The sequence below is a fragment of the Chrysemys picta genome, chromosome 18, assembly GCF_011386835.1.
Source record: "Chrysemys picta bellii isolate R12L10 chromosome 18, ASM1138683v2, whole genome shotgun sequence".
In the NCBI taxonomy this organism is placed as follows: Eukaryota; Metazoa; Chordata; order Testudines; family Emydidae; genus Chrysemys; species Chrysemys picta.
Window position 1 is genome coordinate 15140664 of NC_088808.1, and position 25159 is coordinate 15165822.

The following is a 25159-nucleotide window of genomic DNA, read 5'->3' on the forward strand; positions in this document are numbered from 1 at the left end:
CTGCTTCTCTGCCCAGCCAGCACCTTGGCAGCGCCTGCTCCTGTTCACAATGACAGGTCCCTCATCCAGGGGAGTCTGGTGGGCCCCGGTCCCTGACTGTCCCATCTCCCTCTTTCCCTCCCAGGATTTCAGCGAGCGCTATGTGCAGACGGGGGCCGGGCAGCTGCACGTGGAGTCTGGGCAGAGCTACTTGCAGGACGGGCTCCCGGTTCAGATCCGCTGCAACCACAGCATAGAGTACGAGGCTGCTCTGGGCCGGCAGCCTTCCCTGGTGCAGCACGTCCAGGCGAGGGCCGTCAAGTCCTCCTTCAACCCGGCCTCTGAGGAGCTCCTCTTCCAGCTCAGCTCCTCCCTCCGCGCAGGTAACAGGAGAGCATCCAGCAGTCCGTCTTCTCACGGTGAGCATTGCCCACTGAGAGCCCTGGACTCAGAGTCCACGGGCTAGACGGCAGCAGGACAAGCTTCTCCCAGGCTGCCCTGCTCCCTGGGCCGAGAGAGGGAGGCCGTTCCCCATTGGCATGCCTAGGAGCTGGGTGATGCTGTGCCGAGGGCTCCTGTCCCCCGTGCTCCCCACGAGCCCTACCTCACTGAGGTGCTGACGGGGCTCTCTTGCCTTCTTGTCTTTGCCGCAGAGGCGAACGGAGAGCAGTGCCCGCAGGGGTTTGCACTGGGCCCGCAGCAGCTGTACTGCATAGGTAAGCGCCATTCCTGAGGGGTGGGCCATGTGCTCCCCTCAGGCCGGGGCCCGTTCTTCATCCCCGCTCAACGCCAGGGCGATCTCAGTGCCTGGTGACCCGGGGGTGCCGCGGCTCTGTAATCCCCAGTGCTGCTAGACGTCTGTATGCTGCCTTTGACTGAGCTAGCAAGCTAACAGCAGCAGTGTCGGTGCCTGGCCACCCCAGTTCAATCCTGCCTGGCGCCCGAGGGCCGTGCTGGGGGGGCCTGGCCCATCCCACGGCCCGCGCCGGGCTGCTATTTTTAGCACACTAGCTGGCGTGTGTACGTGTACCCAGCACCGCCTGCAGTTGCACCTCCAGCTCCAGTGCGGCCATCCCCTCCCCCGGCTGCCGGAGACAGAGCGTGCACCGCTGGGGGAGGTGGGCTGGTTCCAGGCTCTGGCCCCCCGTGGCCGGCAGAGGCAGTTACTAGATGTGCACATGCTCCCTGGGAGCCGCCCCAGCCAGGGTGAGGAGAGGTGCTGCACGGGGGCAGGAGGTGAGGTTGGAGCACATGCTGCAGCTCTCCAGAGGCAGTTACCCAGGGCATGGTTTCTGCTTCCCTTCTGCTCTGAGATGACCTCTGGGTCAGTAACCTCTGCTGAGGTGCCTCCCCCTCGGCCGTCTTGGCTTCATCTGCCTCGGTGCTGAGGGTGGGGGCAGCCGAGGCGTACGTGGCACGTGCTACCCCAGGCTCTTGCTGGGAAGGGACGGTGACGCCTTTTCCCTCCATCCCAGATCAGAACGAGTGTGCGGCTGCGAAGAGCCCTTGTTCCCATGCCTGCCACAACTCCGTGGGCAGCTTCTCCTGCACCTGTCCCGCTGGATACGCCCTGGCGCCGGATGGCAGGGAGTGCAGAGGTAAGGAAGGGGCTACTCTCCAGCTTCCCTCCACCCTCATTGGCCTGACCTCCCAGGGAAGCTGCAGGCCCAGGACAGGACAGCCTCTGGGTGTGAGCACAAGCAATTCACCCTGCACCCTCGCTGCATGGGAGCAAGCGATCCCAGCCACAAGGATCTCCGGAGCCTCCAGAAGCCCTTAAGTGAGGGAGGGGATGCCCCCTCGGCCTTCTCCCCAGGGCGAGGAAGGCCCCTTTCCCTAGAGGTGGTGGGTGCCCATGGGAACATCAGGAGGCTGGAGACAGGAGCACATGCAAGTCTGGCCCTGGGAGCTCCCTTGGGGAACATAGCAGGGGGCTGTCCCATAGACCACTCGATCCTTCTTCTCTGGACGTCTCGGGGGGAAAGGCCCCCCCAGCATATTCAACCCCCTGCCTTCCCCCCCCCACCCACCCCCCGTGGGAATGGCTGGGCCAGAGGTCGAAGGGCACGGCAGCTGGGGGTCAGGCGATGCTGTTAAGCAGCCACGGGCAGTTTCACCGATGCTGTCCAACGGGAAGGAGACCGGCAGGAGGCCTCCCTGCAGGGAGGAGGGCGGAGGGTTTCTCTTGGAGGTAGCCTGGGCCCAGCAGCCCCTCTGCTGCCAGGCTCCGTGGGCAAGGGGGGTGAGGCAGCTGCACTGGTGCTGGGCTCTCTCCGCAGACGTGGACGAGTGTGCGCAGGGCACCCACGCCTGCCGCCCGGAGCAGCAGTGTGCGAACCTGGCGGGGGCCTATCGGTGTCTGATGCTCTGCGGGGCTGGCTTCCGGCCGGCTGTGGATGGAGTGGGGTGTGAAGGTAACGGCCCCTGGGCTCTCCTGCCCAGCCCATGGGGAGGGAGGTTCCTCGGCGGACTCCACACGTCGCTGGCTCGCGCTCCTTCCCTAAGGCTCTCCAGTGGGGCATTCCAGCCTGTGCCAGGGGGCCGATGGATAGCCCAGGGATGAATCCTCTGCCTTGTGGGACAGGGGCAGCAGCAGGGCCAGCTCTCCACATCCTGCCCCGCCTAGGGGCCCCCTTAGCGGAGAGGGGAGTTAGTCTCAGTGAGCCCAGCCAGGGAGCCCTCGATCGGCCCCATGCTCGGTACAGGCCAAAGCGGAGCAGGAGGCTGGACACAAGACAGGTCCCAGGCAGTGACCAGGGGTCAGTGATCTGGCGTCTCAGCCCATGATGCGCGAGGAGGGCCACGGCTTTAGCTGCTGCGTGGGGATTTGCCCGCCGGGAGACCTGTCCTCTCGTTCTCCCCACAGATCTGGACGAGTGCGCGGAGGGATCCCACGCCTGTCGCTACAACCAGATCTGTGAGAACACGGTCGGTGGGCACCGTTGCACGTGTCCCCGCGGTTACAGGACCCAGGGCACCGGCCGACCCTGCTTGGGTAACACGGACCTGCCAGCCTTTGCCATGCAATGAGAAAAGCAGGGGAGGCAGCATTTCTTCTGGTTCGAGCCGGAGAGTGCGGGGGGTGGGCCCCAGGACTCCTGGGTTCAATTCCTGACTCAGATATTGACTTGCTCTGTGACGCTGGGCAAGTCCGGAGACGGGTCTCGACCTCCCCAGGTTGCTACTGGAGTAACGCAGCTAGTTCTCCTCTGCCCAGTCCCTCTCACTCCGGCACCTGTAGAGGGAGCCGCCTGCTCTCTCCCCCTGCCCAGCGAGAGCGCCCCCTGGTGAGAGCAGGGGGGAAGGAGAGTCGCTGGGGAGGCTGCCAGTGAAGCTTCAGGAGGCGGGTGCTTGGATGGTGGGTGTGAATGCTTTGCGCTGGGCCTTGTCCCCTGCCCTTCGCCTGCGGACCGTTCATGAACCCTTACAAGCCCTCTGCGGTGCTGGGAATCGAGAAGTGTTCTCTTCACTTTGTCGGTGGGGATACTACGCTGTAGCTTGTTCAGGGTCACGCAGCACGTTAGCGGCAGAGCCAGGAATAGAAACCCAGGCGTCCTGACTCCCAGTCCCCCCCGCTCTAACCAGGAGACAGCACTGCTTCCCAGAGCCCGGGAACAGAGCCCAGGAATCCTGGGTTCCTATTTCCTGCTCTATCCACTAGCCAGCGCAGCTTCTGCTGGGCTCTCGGACTCACGCTGGCTTTTCTCTCTCTTTATCAGACATAAACGAATGCCAGCGGGCACCTCCGCCATGTGCTTTCCAGTGCCGCAACCTCCAGGGCAGTTACAAATGCCTGTGCCCGCCTGGGGAGACCTTACATGGGGATGGCAAGTCTTGCACTGGGCCGGAGAAGGCCGGAGGGAACGTGACGCGTGACAGCAACAGAGGGACCCGTCTGCAGTGGCTCAGACCAAGTGGCCGATCGCCCGGGGGAGGCTATTACACCTGGCTCTCCTTCGGCCAGTCTGGTAACGCCCTGAGCCCCAGCAGCCAGGCCCAGTGCCCGTCGGGATTCACCAGGCGCAATGGACTTTGCACCGGTAAGGCCACGTGCTGCTGACCCTTGGCACTCCAGAGAGGGGGAGCCTTGGAGCGATGCAGCCGGAACAGGCCCAACTCCGTCTTATAACCCACTCTCCTCGCTCCTCCTTCCCCTCTTCCTCCCCGCCGTGCCAGCCGTTCTGTGGCTCTATCTGCTCCCCCATGGAATTGGTCTCTCCGGGGCCGAGGCCTTTGGTCCCTCGTGGGGCTGGAGTGGGGCTTCCCTGGGCCAGATCCCCCCCCAGGAGGGTGGGTGAAGGGGACCGTTTGCCGGGGCCTTACGCCTTTGCGGGGTTGTTTCAGTGGCACGGTGCACCATGGTGGCTGTGCACTGAAGGCGCGGGGGCAGTGTCATGCTGCACGTGGGGCTGGAGGTTGCCCCTCGCGGGGGGGAGGGGGGGAAGGGAGGCACAGCAGTGCACTGAAGTGTGCCAGACTTGGAATCTCTCCTCTCTCTTCCCCCCTCTTTACACAGACCTTGACGAATGTCAGGTGCGGAACCTGTGCCAACACGAGTGCAGGAACACAGAGGGCAGCTACCAGTGCTTGTGCCCGGCCGGCTACCGGCTGCTGCCCAATGGGAAAACCTGCCGGGGTCAGTGCGTGCATGTGTCACTGTTCCGAAGCGTGTGTGTGTCCGTCCATCCCTGCCACTTCGATACTGTAAACCCTAATCTCCTCCCTTTCCAAAGCCTGGATTTCACACCCGCCTCTTGCTGCTCCAGCAAAATCCCCACCAACTGCCAGGCTCCCGCAGTGCCTGCATTGGGCTGCACTTTTCATCTCCCAAGCAAAGGGGCATCATTGTAGGGATGTCAATGGAGCTATGCCAGGGCTGGATCTGGCCCATTAAATTCCCATGCCTCACAATGGCGCTCTCAGCTTAGTATCACTGCCACCAACTCATGGAGCAGGAAACAGAGGTGATGTGACTTACCCAAGGGACACAGTGCATGGCAGTAGCAGAGCCAGGCTTAGAACTTCGTGGTTCCTATGCCTGGCCTCAAGCCACTAGCCCACAGGGCCATGGTCCTCCTGCCCCCTCTGCCAAGCCATTGCTTAGGAATTGCTGGGGTGCCCCCGTGGGGCTATGTTGCTTCCTGGACCCAAGTGCAGTATGGTCATGCACGGTCTGCTTTGGGGGCATGTTAGTGACTGGGCGGGTGCCTGCTGTCAGCAGACTCTGCAGCTCACCCAGCGGGTAAAATGGAGGTGCTTCATTGCAATGGGCTCATGGAGAAAGCCCTTCGCTCGCCAGGGCGCAGCTGCTCGCCTGAAGGCACGGAGGGGTGTGATACAATGAGCAGCAGAGCCCGGCCCCACTGTCTCTCCTCACTCCCCCCCCCCTTCTCCTCTGCAGACATAGATGAATGTGCAGAAGGGAGGATTCAGTGCAGCCCGAACCAGCTGTGCTTTAACACGCGGGGAGGCTCCCAGTGCCTGGACACGCCCTGCCCCGCCGGCTACAGGAGAGGCTCCAGCCCAGGGTAAGGTTTGGGGGGGATAGAAGTTCTTTTTGGGGGGCGTACCCAAGCAGGGCAGCTGTTCCTCTTCTCCTGGCGTAAGCAGCCCGCCAATGCTCTTCTCCACTCTGCTGCCAGGTTGTGGGGGGTGGTCAGGTCCTGGGCACAGACTGGCACACGCCCATTTCAGGGCATTAATGATACTTAGCACTTTGAAGAGGTAAAGTGCTGAGACTTGCCACGTCTGACCCCCCACACACAGTTTTCCGAGTGGGGGAACTGAGGCACAGACTGGCTCCGTGGCTTGTCCAAGGCTGTCCAGCGAGCCAGGCTTAGAACCCAGGAGTCCTGGCTGCCAGCCCTACACTCAGACCGTGCGACCTCTCCTCTGCGGAGCTGTGATCTCACCCACGTTCTCTGCCCGTTCTCGTGCAGAGTGTGCTTCCGCCGCAGCTCAGGAGGCCCCTTCACCCTGCAGTACGAGTTGCTCACGCTGCCCTTTGGCATCCCGGCCGGCCACGACGTTGTCCAGCTCACCGCCTCTTCTCAGGGGAGCCTCCTGCAGAACCGCACCGTCTTCACTCTGCTGGAACAGGACCCGGGTAGCCCCTTTGCCCTCCGGGACGAGAGAGGCCAGGGCATCCTCTCCACGCTGCGCCCACTCCACGCTGCCGGCGTCTATCGGCTGAAGGTGCAGGCCCTGGCCCATGGCGAGCAGCGGGCATGGAGCGTCTTCCTCATCCTCATTTCCGTCTCACCCTACCCCTACTAATGGCAACCAGGGGGCGCTGGGAATGGGCAGAGGAAGGGGGAAGGTGCTGATCCCACGCCCCAAATCCCACCAGACATTGTTTCCTTCCCCTTCTGTTCCTGATTCCATCTCCCGTAGGGGGCATCAGCTCAGTCTGAGATGAGCTTCTCCTTTGTCCCCTGTGTGTCTCCCTGGGATCCCCAAGCCCTGTTGCCTGCCATCAGCTCAGTGCCCTGCAAGAGGTTCCCCCTGATCCTGTAAAACTCCCCTCCCTTGGCTCCCAGCTAGGGTTGCCAACCCTCCTGGATTGTCCCGGAGTCTCCAGGAATTCAAGATTAATCTTTAATTTCAAGATTGTGTCATGTGGTGAAACCTCCAGCAATACGTCCAACCAAAATTGGCAACCCTACTCCCAGCCCTATGGCTCAATCCCTTTGTGAGCTAAATTGCCTTGACCCCGTGGGATGGTGCCAAGGCAGTTTGGAGGCCCGCAAATGCTGACCTCTCATTGTCTGGACTTTGCACCCATCGCTTCACCTACTAGCTCCGCAGAGGAGCATGTGCTTGAGGCACTGGTTCATGCAGTGTCCTGCAGTGCTCCGCTGTGGTGGAGGGGTGAGGGGCGTACACAGCAGATGCTATTGGTACTAGTCTCTTGCAACATGGGGCTGGCCTTGGGCCTGCTATCACATGCGGCTTTTAAGCAAACAGAGCTGCCTGCGTGGTCTTGAGGTCAATCAGAGCTGAGATACGCAGAACCTGGGAGGGGAAACCACCCAGCAGCTGTTAGTCTCCTTGGCTTTTGGCTCTCGGGTGGAATCACAAAGCCTGTGACTCGCCTGAGATAGACACTAGAGACACCGGGCCATTCCTCTTCTTTTCCATTTGTATCGGGGTCGCACCTAGAGACCCCATCTGAGATCACAGCCCCATTGCTCAAGGGTGGGAGAGGAAATGGAGGCCCAGAGAGGTCACCAGCAGGTCAGTGCCCGGGTCTCCTGAGTCCCCATCCAGTGCCCTGTTCATGCATTGAATGCTCAGGTTCGTACTCCCCGGAGAGCTGAGATGCACATTTCAGCCTTGCAGAGGTTTGCTAGCGTTGCACAGGTCCCAGAGCCATCTCCAGGCCAAGCACACACTGTGCAGTGTTGGGTGAGGCAGATGTTTAAAAAGCCGCCGAGCTGATGTGGCAGGGCTGGGAAGGGAGTTCCAGGGCTGAAGGGTTGGTTGGTAACCACATATTAAAAGGTTAGTTCCCTCGTGTTCAGTCTTTGTTATAATCAAACTGGTTTCTCGGCACACTTATTTATTTCTGGTTTTGTACCAAATAAAGATGATTTCGTGAGTAAAACAGTCGTGTTGTTTGAGGGCATCGTCCTCCTGCACTGCATGACGGCTCTGCGGGTTTCGGACTGGAGCTTGGGGCCTGATTCTGCCCTCAGTCCCTGCAGCCAGCTGCTGCTGAACTCAGTGGGGCAGGATCTGACCCATTGTCTCATTCGTATCCTCCATTCCAGGCGTCCCCATCGGCTTTGGAGATTAGACACCACCTAGCTCCTCTACCGTGCTTTTCATCTGTAGATCTCAGAGCGCTTTACAATGGAGGCCAATGTCAGCTGTCTCCAGTTTACAGATGGGGAAACTGAGGCACGGGGCGGTGAGTGACTTGCGGGGCTTAATTTGTAATGAAAGAGGTGCCGGGGCTCAAGCATTTTTTTTTACATTCATAACTGATGCAGCAAGTCCAGAGGCGCCGGGGCTAGGAACTGCCAAGCCCAGAGGCGCCAGGGCTAGGACTTGCCCGGCCAAGAGCCGCCGGGGCTAGGAACTGCCAAGCCCAGAGGCGCCAGGGCTAGGACTTGCCCGGCCCAGAGCCGCCGGGGCTAGGAACTGCCAGGCCCTGAGACGCCGGGGTTAGGACTTGCCCGGCCCAGAGCCGCCGGGGCTAGGAACTGCCAGGCCCATAGGCGCCGGGGCTAGGACTTGCCCGGCCCAGAGCTGCCGGGGCTAGGAACTGCCAGGCCCAGATTAAGCCCTGGTGACTTGCTCAAAGTTATTCACCTGCAGCAGTGACAGGGCACCAGTCATCACGTACCTCACAGCTTGAGCCTGTACTACTGGAACCAATGAGAGCTGTGGCAGTGACCGTGGTAGATGCAGGATCAGGCCCTACGTGCAGTTATGACCTCAGTGGGGAGGGACGGGGACGGAATAAGCTGCAGGAACAGATGGACTCTGGAGATACAAAGCTCCTCTCTCCGTTCAGTGATCTTTATCTCTGTTTCTGGGGAGGGCCCCCTCGTCAGGTCAGAGGGCACAGGGCTGTCCGCTCACAGTGCTGGGGACACTGACTTTAGCTGTAGCGCTGTGCTCAGCGCCAGTGCGGGGGTGCTGGGTCCCGTGTAGAGGTGACCTGCAATGGTCATTTGAAATAACTGGGTTTGTGTGATGGAGCAGGGAGGTGGGAAGAGTATCCTCCCCACTTCTTGTGTGTTACCTTAGCAATATCAGCAGAAGGAGCTCCTGCTCTGGGGACCTCTTAGGATCATCAAGGGGTCAAGTTGGGACCATCTGAACGAGGGGGCTCCCCATAAAGAGGAGAAGGTGTTAGAGTGGCATTGTTTTCAGACCTGCGTCAGCAGCACCACGCCCACTGCCTCATCCTTGGGGCTTTGCCTGGGGAGAGCTGCCCGTTCCCTGTGCCTGCGAACAGGCTCTGCCCGCCTCCTGCTTGGGGGATCAGTGCGGTAGCGGCTGCATGCCCAGCTCCTGCCGGCGGCACTGTGTGCGCTGCAGAGGGAGCGGCACAGCGACTGGCCGGCTCTCTCCCACTGCAGCTGCAGGAGCTGGGCACTGTGCCAACCCTCCGGGCAGGCGGTGATCAGAGATGACCCAAGCCCAAGTCAGGTGGTTTTCAGCCCCCACCCAAAGCTGATGCTTGGAATCAGTTCCCAGCAGGTTTGGGGGCTTGCTAGGCTCTACTCCGTTGTGCTTCTGTCCCTGCCCAGGGCCTGGCCTGGGCTAGGCAGCACTGTCCTTTGCGATGTGCTGATCCTCACACGGCGCTGGCTCCCAGTTCCCCCATGCCCCTGTTAAGCGGGGAGGAGGCCATGTCCTTTGAAGTCAAGTGACCCAGTCATGAGAGAACTGTTTGGATTTCAAAACACCCCCTCGTGATGTGGCCCCGCCTTGTGCTGCTGTCCGGCTGGGTGGGAGCTGGGAAGTTTGGAGCTTACATGGGACAGGCTTGATCGTGCCTCAGCTGGAGCCATGTGAATGAAACCAGTCGCTTTGCTTCTGCAAACGCCTCCCTCTTTCCCAGTCACCTGATCCACCTACCCCCCGCAAAACCACCACCAAGACCCCCATGTAATGCATAACCTTGTGCCTGATAACATCATCTGACCCTGTAATCTCCCAGCCCTCAAGGATACAGCAGGGCAGGATTCAATGTGACTGCAATCATTTGTAGCAGGGGGAGGGTGTCTCTCGTTCACCACTCCCTCTTCTAGACCTTGCTGGTGGTGTGTTGCTGGGACAAGAGAGGCAGCCATGTTCCAGAGGTGGCTGCATTCAGCTGTGGGTAAAGCCCCTCTGTCTCGGGGGAGCCCAAGCTTTGCAATGTGCTGGGAACGTGGGTGCCAACTACCTCATTTTGCCTAAAATAGAACAGGGTGAAATTGCTCTCCTCTCCAATACAGAGGGATAATCTGCAGAGCCTGCCGGTCCCAGCATCCACTGTACCAGCTTGGGTCTAAGGGGTCGGCCAAATGGATCAAACAGATGTTCCTAGGGGTGACTGAAGGCTAAATATTTAACCTGGGGATTTCCTGCTTTAGTTTCAAAAGGGAACTGGGCATTTCCCTCAACCTCCCCATGGCAGCGTGAGTCCTGGACCTGGTGTTGCCTAAAGAATTGTGCACTGGACTGGGACTCAGGAGAGTTGGGTTCTCCCACCTCTGCCACTGGCCTGCTACATGACCGTGGGCAAGTCACTGTACCTCAATTTCGCCATCTGTTAAATGGGGATAATGATACTGCCCTGCTTTGCAATGTGCTTTGAGATCTACTGGAGATAAGAGCTAGGTGGTGGTATTAGTATTGGTACAGAAGAGGCCTCGTTTCCTGATGTGTCTGGTGCACCAGTTTGTGGTTAAGTGGAAAACCAAGAACATGTGAAATTAACTACACTCATCAGTCAGGCATCAAGACGCCATCTCCCTAAAGACTTCCCAATTGTGTTAGCTCGTTGTCTTGGAAGACAGCTGAAGACGTAGTCTGCAAGGCTCTTTGCTGGCAAAGAGTGGCAGGAAGCCGGGCTTGTCCCTGGGGATGTTCCTGTCAATATTTCATGCAGCAAAGGGACATTTCTTTCGCTCCATGGACATTTGATTTAGTTCCTTGTTTGCTTTGAAAGATACTGCAGAGAAGTCAGTGCTGGTGAAAGGCGCCTGATTGACGTCCCTGGAGGCTGGAGCTGTCTGGGGAAGAGGGACAACATGGCCAGGGGCACAGCAAACTTCCGGTGCGTGGCCTCATGTTCTCATCTGGCCACTGACCTGGAAGGCGTCACCCATAAGGTGTGAGACTAGAGCTCAAGTTCAGAGGCCCATGCAGTCCTTTGGCCTCTCTGCTCAGCTAGGGGCAGGGGACAAAACCACAACCAAAGTACTATGGCTAGTGTGGACACACTGAACATAAGAAGAACATAAGAATGGCCATAATGGGTCAGACCAAAGGTCCATCCAGCCCAGTGTCTTGTCCAGGGCCGCCCAGAGGATTCAGGGGGCCTGGGGCAAAGCAATTTCGGGGGCCCCTTCCATAAAAGAAAGTTGCAATACTATAGAATACTATATTCTTGTGGGGGGCCCTGCGGGGCCCGGGGCAAATTGCCCCACTTGCCCCCCCTCTGGGCAGCCCTGGTCTTGTCTACCGACAGTGGCCAATGCCAGGCGCCCCAGAGGGAGTGAACCTAACAGGTAATGATCAAGTGATCTCTCTCCTGCCATCCATCTCCACCCTCTCACAAACAGAGTCTAGGGACACCATTCCTTACCCAACCTGGCTAATAGCCATTAATGGACTTAACCTCCATGAATTTATCTAGTTCTCTTTTAAACCCTGTTATAGTCCCTAGCCTTCACAACCTCCTCAGGCAAGGAGTTCCACAGGTTGACTGTGCGCTGTGTGAAGAAGAACTTCCTTTTATTTGTTTTAAACCCGTTGCCCATTAATTTCATTTGGTGGCCCCTAGTTCTTATGTTATGGGAACAAGTAAGTAACTTTTCCTTATTCACTTTCTCCACAGCACTCATGATTTTATAGACCTCTATCATATCCCCCCTTAGTTTCCTCTTGCTGTGCTGGCACGAGTGCTACCCCGTCACTGCAACTACCCAGGCCTCAGGGTTTGCACACTTGAGCTAGTCAGGGTTTATCCCAGCTGGAAGGTATTTTCTTGCTGTCATCAGCAATGTCCTGTGTCATTGCAGAATAGCCCTGTGCTGCTGCCTTCTCATGGACAAGTCCCTAGCCCGCAGGCCCTTACAGCAGGATGCCCAGCAATTGTGCCACGCTGGCTGACAATGACGAACGATAACTGCAGTTCACCAGGGCTAATGGGAGCGGGCGCAGGGCTGCCACGCTCCTTGCAGCAGAGAACAAGAAGGGCTGGGTTGTCAGTTGCATTTATCTTCATGAGGATTCTGTAATGAGGAAAGCAGTCGCTAGTGACACTTTGTACACAGGGGAATAAACGACCCAGCGGGCTGTCAGCTGTTTAATAACTTGTGAGTTATGTTCTCAATCAAAGGATGCCTCTGAGGCGCAGACAGGTGCATATTCAGCTGGGAGGAAGGGGAAGAATCTGTGGGCTTGGATAGCTAAGGAAGAGTGGGTTTGTGGTTGATAATAAAACCTAGCACTTTTCTTCCATAGATCTCAGTGTCTTAAGGACGGTATTCCCATTTTACAGATATTTAAATCATATGTATATAGCACATGTGATGCATACCTATCAAAGTGCTTTACAGAGATCGTCTCATTTTACCGGTGGGGAAACTGAGGCATAGAGCGATTGTGACTTGCCCAAAGCAGAGGAGTGGGACTGAGAAAATCTGGGCTTTATTCCCAAATCTGCCACCGATTCACTGTGCGACTGAGCAACTCACCGACGGCTAAAATTTTCAAAAATAGACACGAATTTTGAGGGTCTCTGTTTTGACCAACTTAAGACAGCTAGGGCCTGATTCTTGTAGGTGCTGAGCACCAACAACTCAGGGGTTAAACTGGCCTGACTCCTGGTGTCTGTATCTTGTGGTCCAGAATCTAAGCTTTCTGTCGTGTTCTGTGGCCACGAAGCACATCTCCGAACTGTGAATTGGGTGTAAACACTTGCAGTGATGTCTGTGGAGAGAGCCTAAAACTGCAAGGCTGACATTTGAAATAGCCACCTATTCATTTCACTTGATGTGTTAACTCCAGAGACTAATGATGACAAATTACATGTCCGTGTTGTTAACTATTACACCGTTGGTCTCAGCATGCAAGAAAGAGGAGGGATGAGCAGATACCACAGTGATGAACATGGTATAAAAATCTTGCCTGGTAGTACTATGAAGAGCTGCACAATCTACAATCTCATTTTGGATGTGGGTGGAGCCTGGATTGTGAGCGGAGGTTGGGGGAGCACCTGTTTGTTTTTTCCAGTTTACACCGGCCCACCCCTCCAGTGGGAGCTGGTAGTGCCTAGCATCTCAGGAAGTCAAGCCCTATCTAATGTTGGGCATCCAAAATGAATGGCCTCTAGAAAATTTAGGCCTTAAACTTTGTCAGGCTAATAATGCTTGTCCCCTTTGACAATCCATGTGAAACGACAACAATTCATTAATCTCTGAGATTCTCAGATGGAAGCTGCTATAGGAGTACGGAGTGTCACTATTTTCCATGTCAATTAGCAAAGCATTTGCGTTAAAAACAATTGTGCCAGTCCATGGAGAATAACGAAGGCACATACACTTAGTCATATATACACACACAAACACGGATACACACACACCGTTCTGTTAGCCAGAGAGCTTGCATGGGGCTGGATTTCAAAATCTATATTTTTCTTTGTCTGAGGTGGATGTTCTGTAAATATTTTCCCATTGCTATAGGTGCTGCTGGTCATTATTTACATTATGCCCTCAATCAGGCAGCCGGGCCCTGTTGGGCTGTCCTCAGACATCAGGTAGGTGCTGCCCCACAGAGCCTACAATCACCAGATGAGAGCCAAGGCAGGTGGAGGCGCACAAGGTACCAGAGACAATACTGTTCAGTGTAATACGCAAAGGTCAGCCCGGGGAGAAGGGTCCCAAACTAGGTCCAGTAATAATAGTCAAGAAAATATGGAGCCCAGAGCGAACAGATCAGGATTCGGCCAATGGCAGCAAAGGAGCGAGTCTTGTAGGAGTTTGTCACAGTCGCTATTTTAACAGCTGCCGCCCATGGGCTGAGCCGTCTTCCCAGAGCTTCCCTGCCCCGAGCTGGAGCTGGGCCTGGCCGGGGGCACAGACCCCATGCTGCCCTTCTCCCTTGGGGGGTTAGCTTCTGAGCGGAGGGGGACGAGGAAGAGCCGGAGGGCAGGGCGGGGGCTGGGATTTACTGGCGGTGCCTTTGGGCCGCTTGCCAGAGGGCTCGGGGTCTGGTTTGTGCCCGGGATCTGCCGCCAGCGGGAACAGCAGCACGGCCGGGGCCCGGGACACGTGTAGAGCCAGGTGCACACGAGCTTTCAGCGCTGGCCGGCTCCGGGTGTCTTCCCGCGGGGCGCGGGCAGGCTCGGCCCCCGCTCGGGAGCAGCCCGGCCCCGGCCCACCTGCGGGAAGGGGAGTCGCTCCCGCGGGTCCCACCCCCGGCAGGGAGACGCCCCCTCCTGGCCCCGCCCTGCCGCGCTTCATAACAGGGATGCAGCCGCGGCGCTTCTCCCTGGTGCCCCCGTTGCCTGATCGCCTCCTTGCATCCGGAGCGGAGCCGGCGGCGTCTGTCGGGGTAATTCGGCACGGGGGTCAGGCTGGGGGGAGGGAGGTTACGGGATCAGCGGAGGGGTGGAGTGGGGTGTGGAGGGGGGTGGCTGGCGGGGTGGGTCGGTGAGGGGGAAGGAGGCTAGAGGGATCACTGGCGGGATTCTGGGGGGTGGAGATCCGTGGGGGGAGGCTGGTGGGGAGGGTCGGTGAGGGGGAAGGAGGCTAGAGGGATCACTGGTGGGATGCTGGGGGGTGGAGATCCGTGGGGGGAGGCTGGCGGGGTGGGTCGGTGAGGGGGAAGGAGGCTAGAGGGATCACTGGTGGGATGCTGGGGGGTGGAGATCCGTGGGGGGAGGCTGGCGGGGAGGGTCGGTGAGGGGGAAGGAGGCTAGAGAGATCACTGGCGGGATGTTGGGGGGTGGAGATCCGTGGGGGGTGGCTGGCGGGGAGGGTCGGACGGTGGAGGGAAGGAGGCTAGAGGGATCACTGGCGGGATGCTGTGGGGTGGAGATCCGTGGGGGGAGGCTGGCGGGGAGGGTCGGTGAGGGGGAAGGAGGCTAGAGGGATCACTGGCGGGATGCTGGGGGGTGGAGATCCGTGGGGGGAGGCTGGCGGGGTGGGTCGGTGGAGGGAAGGAGGCTAGAGGGATCACTGGCGGGATGCTGGGGGGTGGAGATCCGTGCGGGGTGGCTGGCGGGGAGGGTCGGTAGAGGAAAGGAGGCTAGAGGGATCACTGGCGGGATGCTGTGGGGTGGTGGTGGTAGAGATCAGTGGGGGGAGGGTCGGTGAGGGGGAAGGAGGCTAGAGGGATCACTGGAGGGATGCTGGGGGGTGGAGATCCGGGGGGGGGTGGCTGGCGGGGAGGGTCGGTGGAGGGAAGGAGGCTAGAGGGATCACTGGCGGGATGCTGTGGGGTGGAGATCCGTGGGGGGTGGCTGGCGGGGAGGGTCGGACGGTGGAGGGAAGGAGGCTAGAGAGATTGCTGGGGGGTGGAGATCCGTGGGGGGGTGGCTGGCGGGGAGGGTCGGTGGGGGGAAGGAGGCTAGAGGGATCACTGGCGGGATGCTGTGGGGTGGTGGTGGTGGTAGAGATCAGTGGGGGGAGGGTCGGTGGGGGGGGAAAGAGGCTAGAGGGATCACTGGAGGGATGCTGGGGGGTGGAGATCCGGGGGCGGTGGCTGGCGGGGAGGGTCGGTGGAGGGAAGGAGGCTAGAGGGATCACTGGCGGGATGCTGGGGGGTGGAGATCCGAGGGGGGATGCTGGCGGGGAGGGTCGGTGGAGGGAAGGAGGCTAGAGGGATCACTGGTGGGATGCTGGGGGGTGGAGATCCGTGGGGGGAGGCTGGCGGGGAGGGTCGGTGGAGGGAAGGAGGCTAGAGGGATCACTGGCGGGATGCTGGGGGGTGGAGATCCGTGGGGGGAGGCTGGCGGGGAGGGTCGGACGGTGGAGGGAAGGAGGCTAGAGAGATCACTGGTGGGATGCTGGGGGGTGGAGATCCGTGGGGGGAGGCTGGTGGGGAGGGTCGGTGGAGGGAAGGAGGCTAGAGGGATCACTGGCAGGATTCTGGGGGGGTGGAGATCCGTGGGGGGAGGCTGGCGGGGTGGGTCGGTGGAGGGAAGGAGGCTAGAGGGATCACTGGCGGGATGCTGGGGGGTGGAGATCCGTGCGGGGTGGCTGGCGGGGAGGGTCGGTAGAGGAAAGGAGGCTAGAGGGATCACTGGCGGGATGCTGTGGGGTGGTGGTGGTAGAGGTCAGTGGGGGGAGGGTCGGTGAGGGGGAAGGAGGCTAGAGGGATCACTGGAGGGATGCTGGGGGGTGGAGATCCATGGGGGGAGGCTGGCGGGAGCTGGGGACCAGTGGGGGAGGCTGGGCAGGAGTGAGGGTCAGTGGGGACCAATGGGGAGAGGCGCAGGGGAGGGAGGCTAGAGGGATCAGGGGTGGAGATCCATGGGGACCTGTGGGAGGAGGCTGGGGGGTGGAGATCCGTGGGGACCAGTGTGGGGAAGGCTGGGGGGGGGGTGAGGGTCAGTGGGGGAGGGAGGCTAGAGGGATCAGCAGAGGGATGTGGGGTAGTGGAGATCTGTGGGGGGAGGCTGGCGGGAGCTGGGGACCAGTGGGGGGAGGCTCGCAGGAGGTGCCATGGTGTGGAAGCAGTGGGGGGGCAGGTTCTGGTGAAGGGGACCCCTGCTGCTTTGGTGCCCCTGCATTTTGTGGGGCTGGAGGATCAAACAGCCCCTAGCTCATCAGGAGGCAACACTCTGCTCCCTCCATCCCCAGCGCTGACTCCCCAGCACAGCCACCCCCCTCCCTCCCCAGCCTGCCTGCTGCTCTGTTGTTTTCCTTCCTTCCCTGTCAGTAAATGAAATGGACACAGTGGCAGGCAGTGAATTAAATAGTCAGGCTCCAGTAACTTCGCATGAGCCAGCCCCGCTCATTTAGCGCCTTCTCACCTTATTGTTGGGCCTGGGTCTCTGCCAGGTCCTGGGGGTTGAGCTGGGGGATAGGGTGGGGGGTACAGTCCCTCCCCACTGACCTGGGACGAGGTTTCAGAGGAGTGAAAACTGCCTAGAAATGTGACTGACGTGGGGAGAGGCGGGAGAGTTGTTCGGCTGGCTGAGGCAGGGTCAGGGAATGCCTTAGAAACGGTGCGAACAATTCCAGCTTCCGGCAGCATCATCGCCCTAGTCAAGGGCTTGTTGCCCTGGAACGACACCGTTCCCGGCCCCAGCAATAGTGACGCTTGTTATTCTGTTTTGCTGCAGCACCTAGGAGCCCCAGTCGTGAGCCAGGGCCCCAGTGTGCTAGGCGCTGTATGCCCGTGAGCTGCCTTGTCTTCACTAGGAAATCGGGGGGGTGTGAGCGTGTGGGGCTTTTTCTTCTAACGTGTTAAAATCCTAGGCTGCAATTGTGGCCCCGTTGCAGTCGATGGAAGTTCTGCCAATGGCATCGGGATTTTCCACCCCTAGTGCAGAGGGGATAGTTGTGGGGTTAGCATGTGTTCATTGGTCCAGGTAAACCCTAGGGACTAGCTAATGGGTTAAAACACAAACCTCATTCCTGGTATAGACGTGGCCTTAAATTGTAAGTTCTCTGGGGCAGGAGCTGCCCCTGTGTTGTGCGTTTGTACAGCGTCTAGCACAGTGGGGTCCTGTGACGGGTGCATAGAGTGCTGCCACCACACAAATAACAACACTAGGAGAGGACGGTTCTTTCTAGTAGGGTATTTCCACCCCCACTCTCCCCTCCCTCTTTACTCTCCGTGCCAAGAGCAAATAGCCTGGCATAGTGCTGGGCAGGCAGGTGTGTCTGGAAGGCAAACTCACACCTGCCCTTGCCTGGGGCTGGTTATTGAAATCAACAGCTGTTTGACCTCACCTGACAGCCTTTTCAAATAGCCTGGGGAAAGCTCATCTATATAGTTTGCTGTTGAAGTTCCTGTAAGAAGGATGACTCGGGTCCTAAGGAAATGGCTACAGAGTAATACGCGATGTTGAGAAAGACTTTCCCTTGATCTGGGTTTCGCTTTCCTTTTTCTCTTGATTTAATGCCCCCAGACATAAACTCCATGAAATACAGGAAACACCTCTCCCTTCCTGGCTGGGCTTGGCTTTTCTTGGCATGATCCCTAGGGGCGAGAAGCTTTGGGTCACTGCCTCCTTGCAGGAAACTGTGGTGATCCAGACTGTGTAGAGAACAACCCTGCTCCAAATCTCCCCAATTGCATTTCCCTCACCCTTCATTAAGGAGGACAGGTGCATGAAAATCGTCCCTCTGTTTCTCGCAGTGTCTATGCAGCCTATTAGTATGAGCACCAAGGTGGGACCCAGAACTCCTGGGTTCTCATCCCAACTCTAACACATGCGACCTCCCTCTGGTTTGTCTTTGCAAGTCCCCAAGGCCCAGGTTTTCAAAAACTCACGGCTTGGTTATTAAGAGCCCAGCACCCACAGTATTCTGACCTTCATTTCTTTGGCTTGGTCTCCCCATCCATTGGGGATAATAGTAAAGTATCTACCTGTGACATTCCCCTCTGGTGTTGTCTGGACCGGTGATCTGCTAGGCCACTCCAATCCTTGACTCTGGGAGCCAGCCTTACCCTGCTCTGCTGTGAGAACCCCCACTCCTGGGCTAAAAGAACAGGAGTACTTGTGGCACCTTAGAGACTAACAAATTTATTTGAGCATAAGCTACAGCCCACTTCTTCGGATGCATAGAATGGAACATATATTGAGGAGATATATATACACATACAGAGAGAATGAACAGGTGGGAGTTGTCTTACCAACTCTGAGAGGCCAATTAAGTAAGAGAAAAAAAACTTTTGAAGTGATAATCAAGCTAGCCCAGTACAGACAGTTTGATAAGAAGTGTGAGAATACTTACAAGGGGAGATAGATTCAATGTTTGTAATGACTCAGCCATTCCCAGTCCCTATTCAAGCCTAAATTGATTGCGTCTAGTTTGCATATCAATTCCAGCTCAGCAGTTTCTCGTTGGAGTCTGTTTTTGAAGCTTTTCTGTTGCAAAATAGCCACCGGCAGGTCTGTCATTGAATGACCAGACAGGTTAAAGTGTTCTCCCACTGGTTTTTGAGTGTTTTGATTCCTGATGTCAGATTTGTGTCCATTAATTCTTTTGCGTAGAGACTGTCCGGTTTGGCCAATGTACATGGCAGGGGGCATTGCTGGCACGTGATGGCATATATCACATTGGTAGATGTGCAGGTGAACGAGCCCCTGATGGTATGGCTGATGTGATTAGGTCCAATGATGATGCCAACTCTGTCCACATATCGATTCAAGTGACATCGGGCTTTGTTGCAAGGATAGGTTCCTGGGTCAGTGTTTTTGTGAACTCCTGGGCTATTCACGCACAGCCTCTGGCCTGTAAGCTGCTCCCAGCTAGCAAGCGAATGACACTAGTCAATATCTCCAGTCCCAGAAACAGCCCTAGAAACCCCTGTCTTGCAGTGTCCAGTTATGCCTGCAGTACGCTGCAAGCTTATATAAGTTTGTCAATTTAACAAAGAAATTGATATGTACCAGGCTTGTTCTCCCAAGGGGAGTTTCTGACACACTGCAAACCAAACGCACTGCTTCAGGTAGAATAAACAAACAGATGTATTAACTATAAAGGTAGATTTAAGTGATTCTAAGTCCAAGCATAAGAAGTCAGATTTGGTCAAATGAAATAAAAGCAAAATGCATTCTAAGCTGATCTTAACACTTTCAATGTCCTTAAAACTTAGATGCTTCTCACCATAGGCTGGCTCTTCAGCCAGGCTCTCCCCTTTGATCAGTGGTTCAGTTGTTTGGTGGTGTCTGTAGATGTAGGTTGAAGATGGAGAGCATGGCAAAATGTCTCTCCCTTTTATCATGTCCTTTCTTTCCTATTGGTTTTGCCCGTCCCCTTCTGAGTCAGGTGAGCATTACCTCATCGCAGTCCCAAACTGCCCAAAGAAAGGGAGTGACTCCCTCGAGGATCTAACCGATTCTTTTGTTGCTGCCTAAGCCAGTGTCCATTGTTCCTGTGAGGCTGGGCTGGGTTTATCCCATCCATGCCCTGGCGAGAGGCGAACTGCCTCTCTTCTTGGAGAGTTTTTGCCTGGGCTTGCTTTAAGCCACGAGGATACATTTTCAGCCTCATAACTATATACATGAAATTATAACCTTACTATAACATTACTGTAACAATTACTATAACAACCATGTTCAGTGCATTATGAGCCTTCCGAAGACACCCATCATGACAAACTTTGCATTGGATACCACAAAATTATTTTATAAAGACGAACATGGGGGTGTCGGGTGTTCCCCCGAGGTACAGAGCATCACACTACCTCACAGGGATAGTTGTGAATTTATTCCAACGTATAAATGGCGGCCGTGATACAAAGAACTAAGTACTGATTTTACTAAGGGGCTTGCCTGCTCCACCTGTTTATTCTGCAGCTGAGATCATTGTCTGGGAGGTTACAGTGGGCTGCAGTGGAAAAGATTGTGGGACCATTAGTAGGAACAGGCAAACTGTTGAAAGAAGCACTTGAGTTTGAAGGCCCCAGAATCTGGCCCCTCCATCTCACAGATGTGTTCTGTTGGAAAATGGTCCCTTGATAGTAAAATCATCTCTCTTAACAGAGGCTGCAACAAGTGTGAGCATCCCAGATGGGCAATCCTTATCCTCATGTCCCAGGAAGCTGGGTTTGTTGAGACTGCAAACAAACATGTGACTATCCGTGTCCCCTTTGCTCACTCTGACAGCTCCCTCCTGGAGTTGGTGGGATTGAAACTGATGAGTTTCCTGCTCTTTCAATAAGCAGGAGCCTTGTCCATTTCAACACTGGCATGTTTCCCACTAGAGATGAGGGTGGAAACCCGAGGACTGTGGTCAGTGACAGGCATATATTTGCTAATCTCCTGGGCTTGGTGGAATTTAGACTCCATGACGAGTCAATAAGAGTAAGTTAATGAAGGCTCAGGGGACTGTTAATGGGTGATGGTGTTTTTAACCCATAGGTTGCCAATTCATACCCCCTCACATCACTAAACGCTGTTTCAATTGGCTGGCTCCTTCGTCCGTGACACAGTGAGCTGGTGGTGTCAGTTTAGTTTCCAGTGACAATGAGCTGAGCCAGGTATTACCTGTCGGCTGGCAGATCTGTTCGTTAGACTGCTTTCCTGTCTGATGGGAACTGGATGGCTCAGGTTGCTGGTAATAGCGTGTGCATCTCTGTGTCCTCGGTTCTAAGTCAGTAGTGGCCAAAAGCGAGGGGGGGGAATAAACATCCTGATGGCTGATTGGTGGCCTGTGTTGACTGAGTTTGGGGGTGTATGTTGTGGGGGCCTGTGTGTCTCTGGTCAGTTCTTATAAGACAAGTGCCCAGCGGTGTTACATTCGCCTTATGTAGGAGGTGTGCTCCCAAAGTGACACATTCCAGCTGGGGGTGTTTATATGAGTTACACATTCCTTCACACCTCACAAAAATCCAACCCATTTGTCCCAGTTCCCGAACTTTTTCTGTTTCTTCCTTACCTTTGTTTTGGAAACTAGCGTTTCAGGTAGGGGTCTGTGAAGGTATTTCCCTAGCTTATACAAAGACACAGAACGAATGTGTCTTGATTTTGACAAGTTCCCTATCTGCTTACTTCAGCTAATGCAAGGTGTCATGGGATACTTGGTATAAGAGAACAGGATTATAGTCAAGGTATAGGCCAATTTAGGCGATAGAACTGCTATATTATTTGTGCTCAATGCGTACTAATGTATCTTTGGTACAGCAAATACATATTCTTAATATGAGATATATTTGCTAGCCAGCATATGTTGATCAGCCTCATAAACACCACAGCTGGTACTAACTGGCCTTTTGCTGGCAATCTCAGAAGAGAAAGCAAAGACTGACTGGACCACAGAGGCTAAACTCCCTCCTCATTCCTAGCAGTGGTTGCTCTCGTCCCTTTTCTGTGGATAAAGGCAGGGCTGTGTTCTCCAGGGCACTTTTCCCCAGCACTACATTCACTCAAAGGAAACAAGGGGATATTGTACAGCAGAGAAACATTGTCTTCATGGGGATTATCATCATTGTTAACCTGGTCCAGTAAGAAACAAAACTCCTGCCCTGGTGTAAACGTCCTGCCTCATCCAAAGGGACAAAGATGCACCCAGAATGACCGTGAAATAAAACGTTTCTCTGAAAATGCTCCGTGAGATGCCAGCTGGTGTCTTCTGAAAATTCCCCTCTTAATCCCAGCCTGCCCCACCTGCTCTGGGCGTGGCTGGCTAATGCTGACATCAGGAAGGGCTGAGGGGAAGGTTCAGGGAAGCTAAGTCATGGCTGGGCATATGGGATGTACTGCTTACTAAATTTCCCTGTTTTTCATTTAGAAACTGACAGCACTGAGCCAAATTCACTACGGGGATAGAGTGGCATGGCCCCATAGGCTTTAATGGAGCTCTGCCGACTTTACATCACCAATAGATCTGACCCCTTGCCTCTAGGAAGAAGTGAAAGTTCCTTTGTGCTGGGATTGCGAGACTGCTCTCGTTCCGGGCACTCAGACAGGGCTGGGCAATTTCCTGTTTAACCTGAACCAGCGTGTACACTCCCTGCTCACCCAAGTCACTGCTCGGAATCCTGACTGAAATGCTGGTTCCAGGCATTGGCAGCAGGAACCGTAGGAGGTGGCGTGTTCCTTAGTGTGCAGGTTCCCGGCCCCGTTGTGTGCCTGACCTGTTCCTTTCAGAGCCCCAAGCCTGGACAGCACACTAAGTGACACTGAGATCAGCAGCCTTGGGCTCAAACTGGACTGTCTGCTAAGGCAGACTTTGAATTTACGCCAGAGATGTAGGTTGGAGCGTAGCAGGTCACCTTGTGGAAATCGGCGGAGGGTTTGCCACCGGCATGAACATTGTTTAATGAGCATTTCCACCAGCTCTGCTTCTAACAGACTCTGGGGAAGGGTCGGCTAGCGTGTGGGCGCACTGGCTTTCGTTCCCCTGAGCCCAGGGCGTTCCATGGCCGTCATGCCCCAGACGAGTAAGTCCTTGGGACGTCTGTGCTTGGAGCTGAGAGTGTGATTCCCAGCCTAATGAGACACGCTTGTGCTAGCTCTCAGCGCACTAAAATCAGAATGTGGCCGTGGCAGTGGGACGGGCCAGCTGCCCCAAGTATGTGCCTAGGGTCTCGGATGTGTGCACACTCGGGGGCAGCTAGCCTGTCCCGTTGCTCACGCTGGAGCGGCCACACTCTGATTTTAGCACACTGGCTTGCTGACAGCTAGCAGGAGTATGTCTCCTCCAGCTGGGAATCAGACCCAGCTCTAAGTGTAGACACATTCCTCCTCCAGAGAGTGCCATTTTCCTACAGCCCCCGAAGTAGCACTTGGCTTCCCTTTCACCCTCTGACGATTTATCCCAATCACCACGCCCAGAGCACCCCCTGCTGCCTGGTCAGTGTAGAATTAGGGACTTGCTGTCAGCAGGTTAGTAGTTAACCCTGGGATCCACTAGACCAGCTAGCATGTTTTTAAATACAGCTAGTCCACACAAGGGACAAATGATGGTTAGCATTGTGCACGTTTTCTAACATGCTTTTTCCCAGTATAAATGAGGCCCGGGTCCCCTTGGTCAAGTCCCTGCCTCAGTTTCCCTATTTGGAGTCTTTCCCTCTTAGGAATTGGTGTGTGTGTAATGGGAAGACAATGCTTGGGAATGTCTCTGTGGATTCTGTTTACACTGCCACCACATGCATGTGTCCTGTCCTTCTCCCTCCCCCGCCCCTCCACCCGCAGCATTTCACAGTTGGCTGCGTGCATGGAGTTATGGAGGGTGACGGCTGCTGGGGGAAGCAAGATCAACGTTCTGTCCTAGTGGTGCAGATCCTCCAATCCTGACTGCCCCGTGTGGGATCAGGGTCATGTACTATCCTGCCAAAGCAAAACGTTCAGATCTGCAGCTGGCGTGCCTGGTCATGATTAGGATTCCATCTAAATTGTTCTTTTTTTGTGGCCTTTTCGTGTACAGTTGGATACATTAGTCTCATTCGCTTACCTCTTTTTCAGGACATTTGCTGAGCACTCGAGGAAGGATTCCTGCTCGTCCATCAAAGCAAAGGTAAGGGGCAGAACTGCTTCTTGCATTTCTTGTTTGTGCCTGGCTGCAGTTTTTATGTAAACCAGGTAGTTAGGTGGAGTTGTGGGACTCTCTGTGATCTGTCCGCTTCTGTGCTGCTCCCCATTCTCGGACCGATCAGGAGAAATGCTTTAGCTAGGAATGGAAAAAACAGTGGTGAAGGAACCCTCATCCCCACCCGAGCCTGTCAGCTGGGATCTAAGGCCCTGGGGACACTAGAGAAATTTACACCATCTGACCCCCCTGGAGGTCATGACATTGTGCAACTCCCTGGAGGTAGGCTTTCTGCAATGAAGCAGGGTGGGGTTTATGCCTGTGCAACTGCATGTGGTACCTTCTAAAGGGAGCTGCACCCAGCGTAAACCCTGCTTTGTGTTGGAGCAATGCAGCTGCAGTGTGTGTGAGCACTTATGTAACGTGCCTGGCTTGAGACCGCGGCAGCAAATGAAGAGCAAAAGTTAAAGCACTGTCCAGTTACGTTATGACCTGCTGAGCACCCTTCAAGGAGGTTATTGATTCTACCATGTCATTGGACTCCAGGCTGTACTGTTTCCAGTCTCTTCTGATCCTACCTAAGCATCATGGTTGCTTGTTAAGTGGCCTGCATGCTCCTAGCTGGGGTGAAAGCTGCTCAGAAATTTGGCCGGCTCGCTTGCTAGAATATGGAAAATGGGAATAACAATAGTGGCCTCAGGGTTAACTAGACAAGCTCCCTTCTGTGCTGGGCTGAGGGGCTGAGGCCTTGTCTGTGGTGGAGTCCCGCGCAGCGGCGGGTATATGACTGGGTCTCCCTGCTTTCCCCAGACACGATGTCTCAGTCCAAGGGCACAGTGGTTCTTGCCTACAGCGGGGGCCTGGACACCTCCTGCATCCTGGTGTGGCTGAAGGAGCAAGGCTACGATGTCATCGCTTACCTGGTGAGGAGCTGTCTGAAATGCCAGTCGCCTCGTGCTTCCTCTCTTCCCCCCCCCCCCGTCTTTTCCTGACACTCCCTAGCCCGTCTCAGGCGGGGATCTGTGCGACAGACTCTGGGAAAGCAGTGGCTGCCCCCCCTGGGGTGGGGTTTTCCGTGTTTTGCTAAACAGGGGGAGCTGTCAGAAAACAGGCATTTTTCCCAGCTCCAGGGCTGCTGTGAGAGTCTGCCCTGATGGTGCAGGGTCTTACCACAGCAGCGGGGAAATGATGCACTTGCCAGGCGATGATGCGCTTGCGGGGCCTTGGGCTCCTGGAGTGACAGAATCGTGAACTTATTTAAAAAAAACCTGCTCTTTTCTCTGTCAGAAGTGTCCCGG

At 56.0% G+C, this 25159-nt stretch overlaps 2 protein-coding genes across 7 annotated transcripts in view; both read left to right on the top strand.

Moving 5' to 3' along the window:
• Positions 1–7884, top strand: part of HMCN2 (hemicentin 2) — a 115789-nt gene extending 107905 nt beyond the window's left edge. For 2 of the 5 annotated variants that reach the window (XM_042854257.2, XM_024106074.3), the window contains exons 90-98: positions 125–362; positions 633–695; positions 1455–1577; positions 2259–2393; positions 2846–2974; positions 3699–4019; positions 4496–4615; positions 5381–5507; positions 5919–7585. In XM_042854257.2, coding sequence (XP_042710191.2) covers positions 125–362; positions 633–695; positions 1455–1577; positions 2259–2393; positions 2846–2974; positions 3699–4019; positions 4496–4615; positions 5381–5507; positions 5919–6255 — 1593 coding nt within the window. In that variant the 3' untranslated portion in view covers positions 6256–7585. Of the gene's footprint in view, positions 1–124; positions 363–632; positions 696–1454; positions 1578–2258; positions 2394–2845; positions 2975–3698; positions 4020–4495; positions 4616–5380; positions 5508–5918; positions 7586–7751 lie in introns of those variants that run through there. The other 3 variants (XR_010593729.1, XM_024106075.3, XM_024106076.3) reach the window with 3 other exon arrangements.
• Positions 7885–14132: 6248 nt separating this feature from the next.
• The window catches only part of ASS1 (argininosuccinate synthase 1), a 79446-nt gene continuing 68419 nt past the window's right edge, over positions 14133–25159 (top strand). The window contains exons 1-3 of one of the 2 annotated variants that reach the window (XM_065572519.1): positions 14133–14262; positions 23798–23849; positions 24672–24784. In XM_065572519.1, the coding sequence (XP_065428591.1) occupies positions 24677–24784 (108 nt within the window). In that variant the 5' untranslated portion in view covers positions 14133–14262; positions 23798–23849; positions 24672–24676. The remainder of the gene's footprint in view (positions 14263–23797; positions 23850–24671; positions 24785–25159) is intronic. The other variant, XM_008169167.4, reaches the window with a different exon arrangement.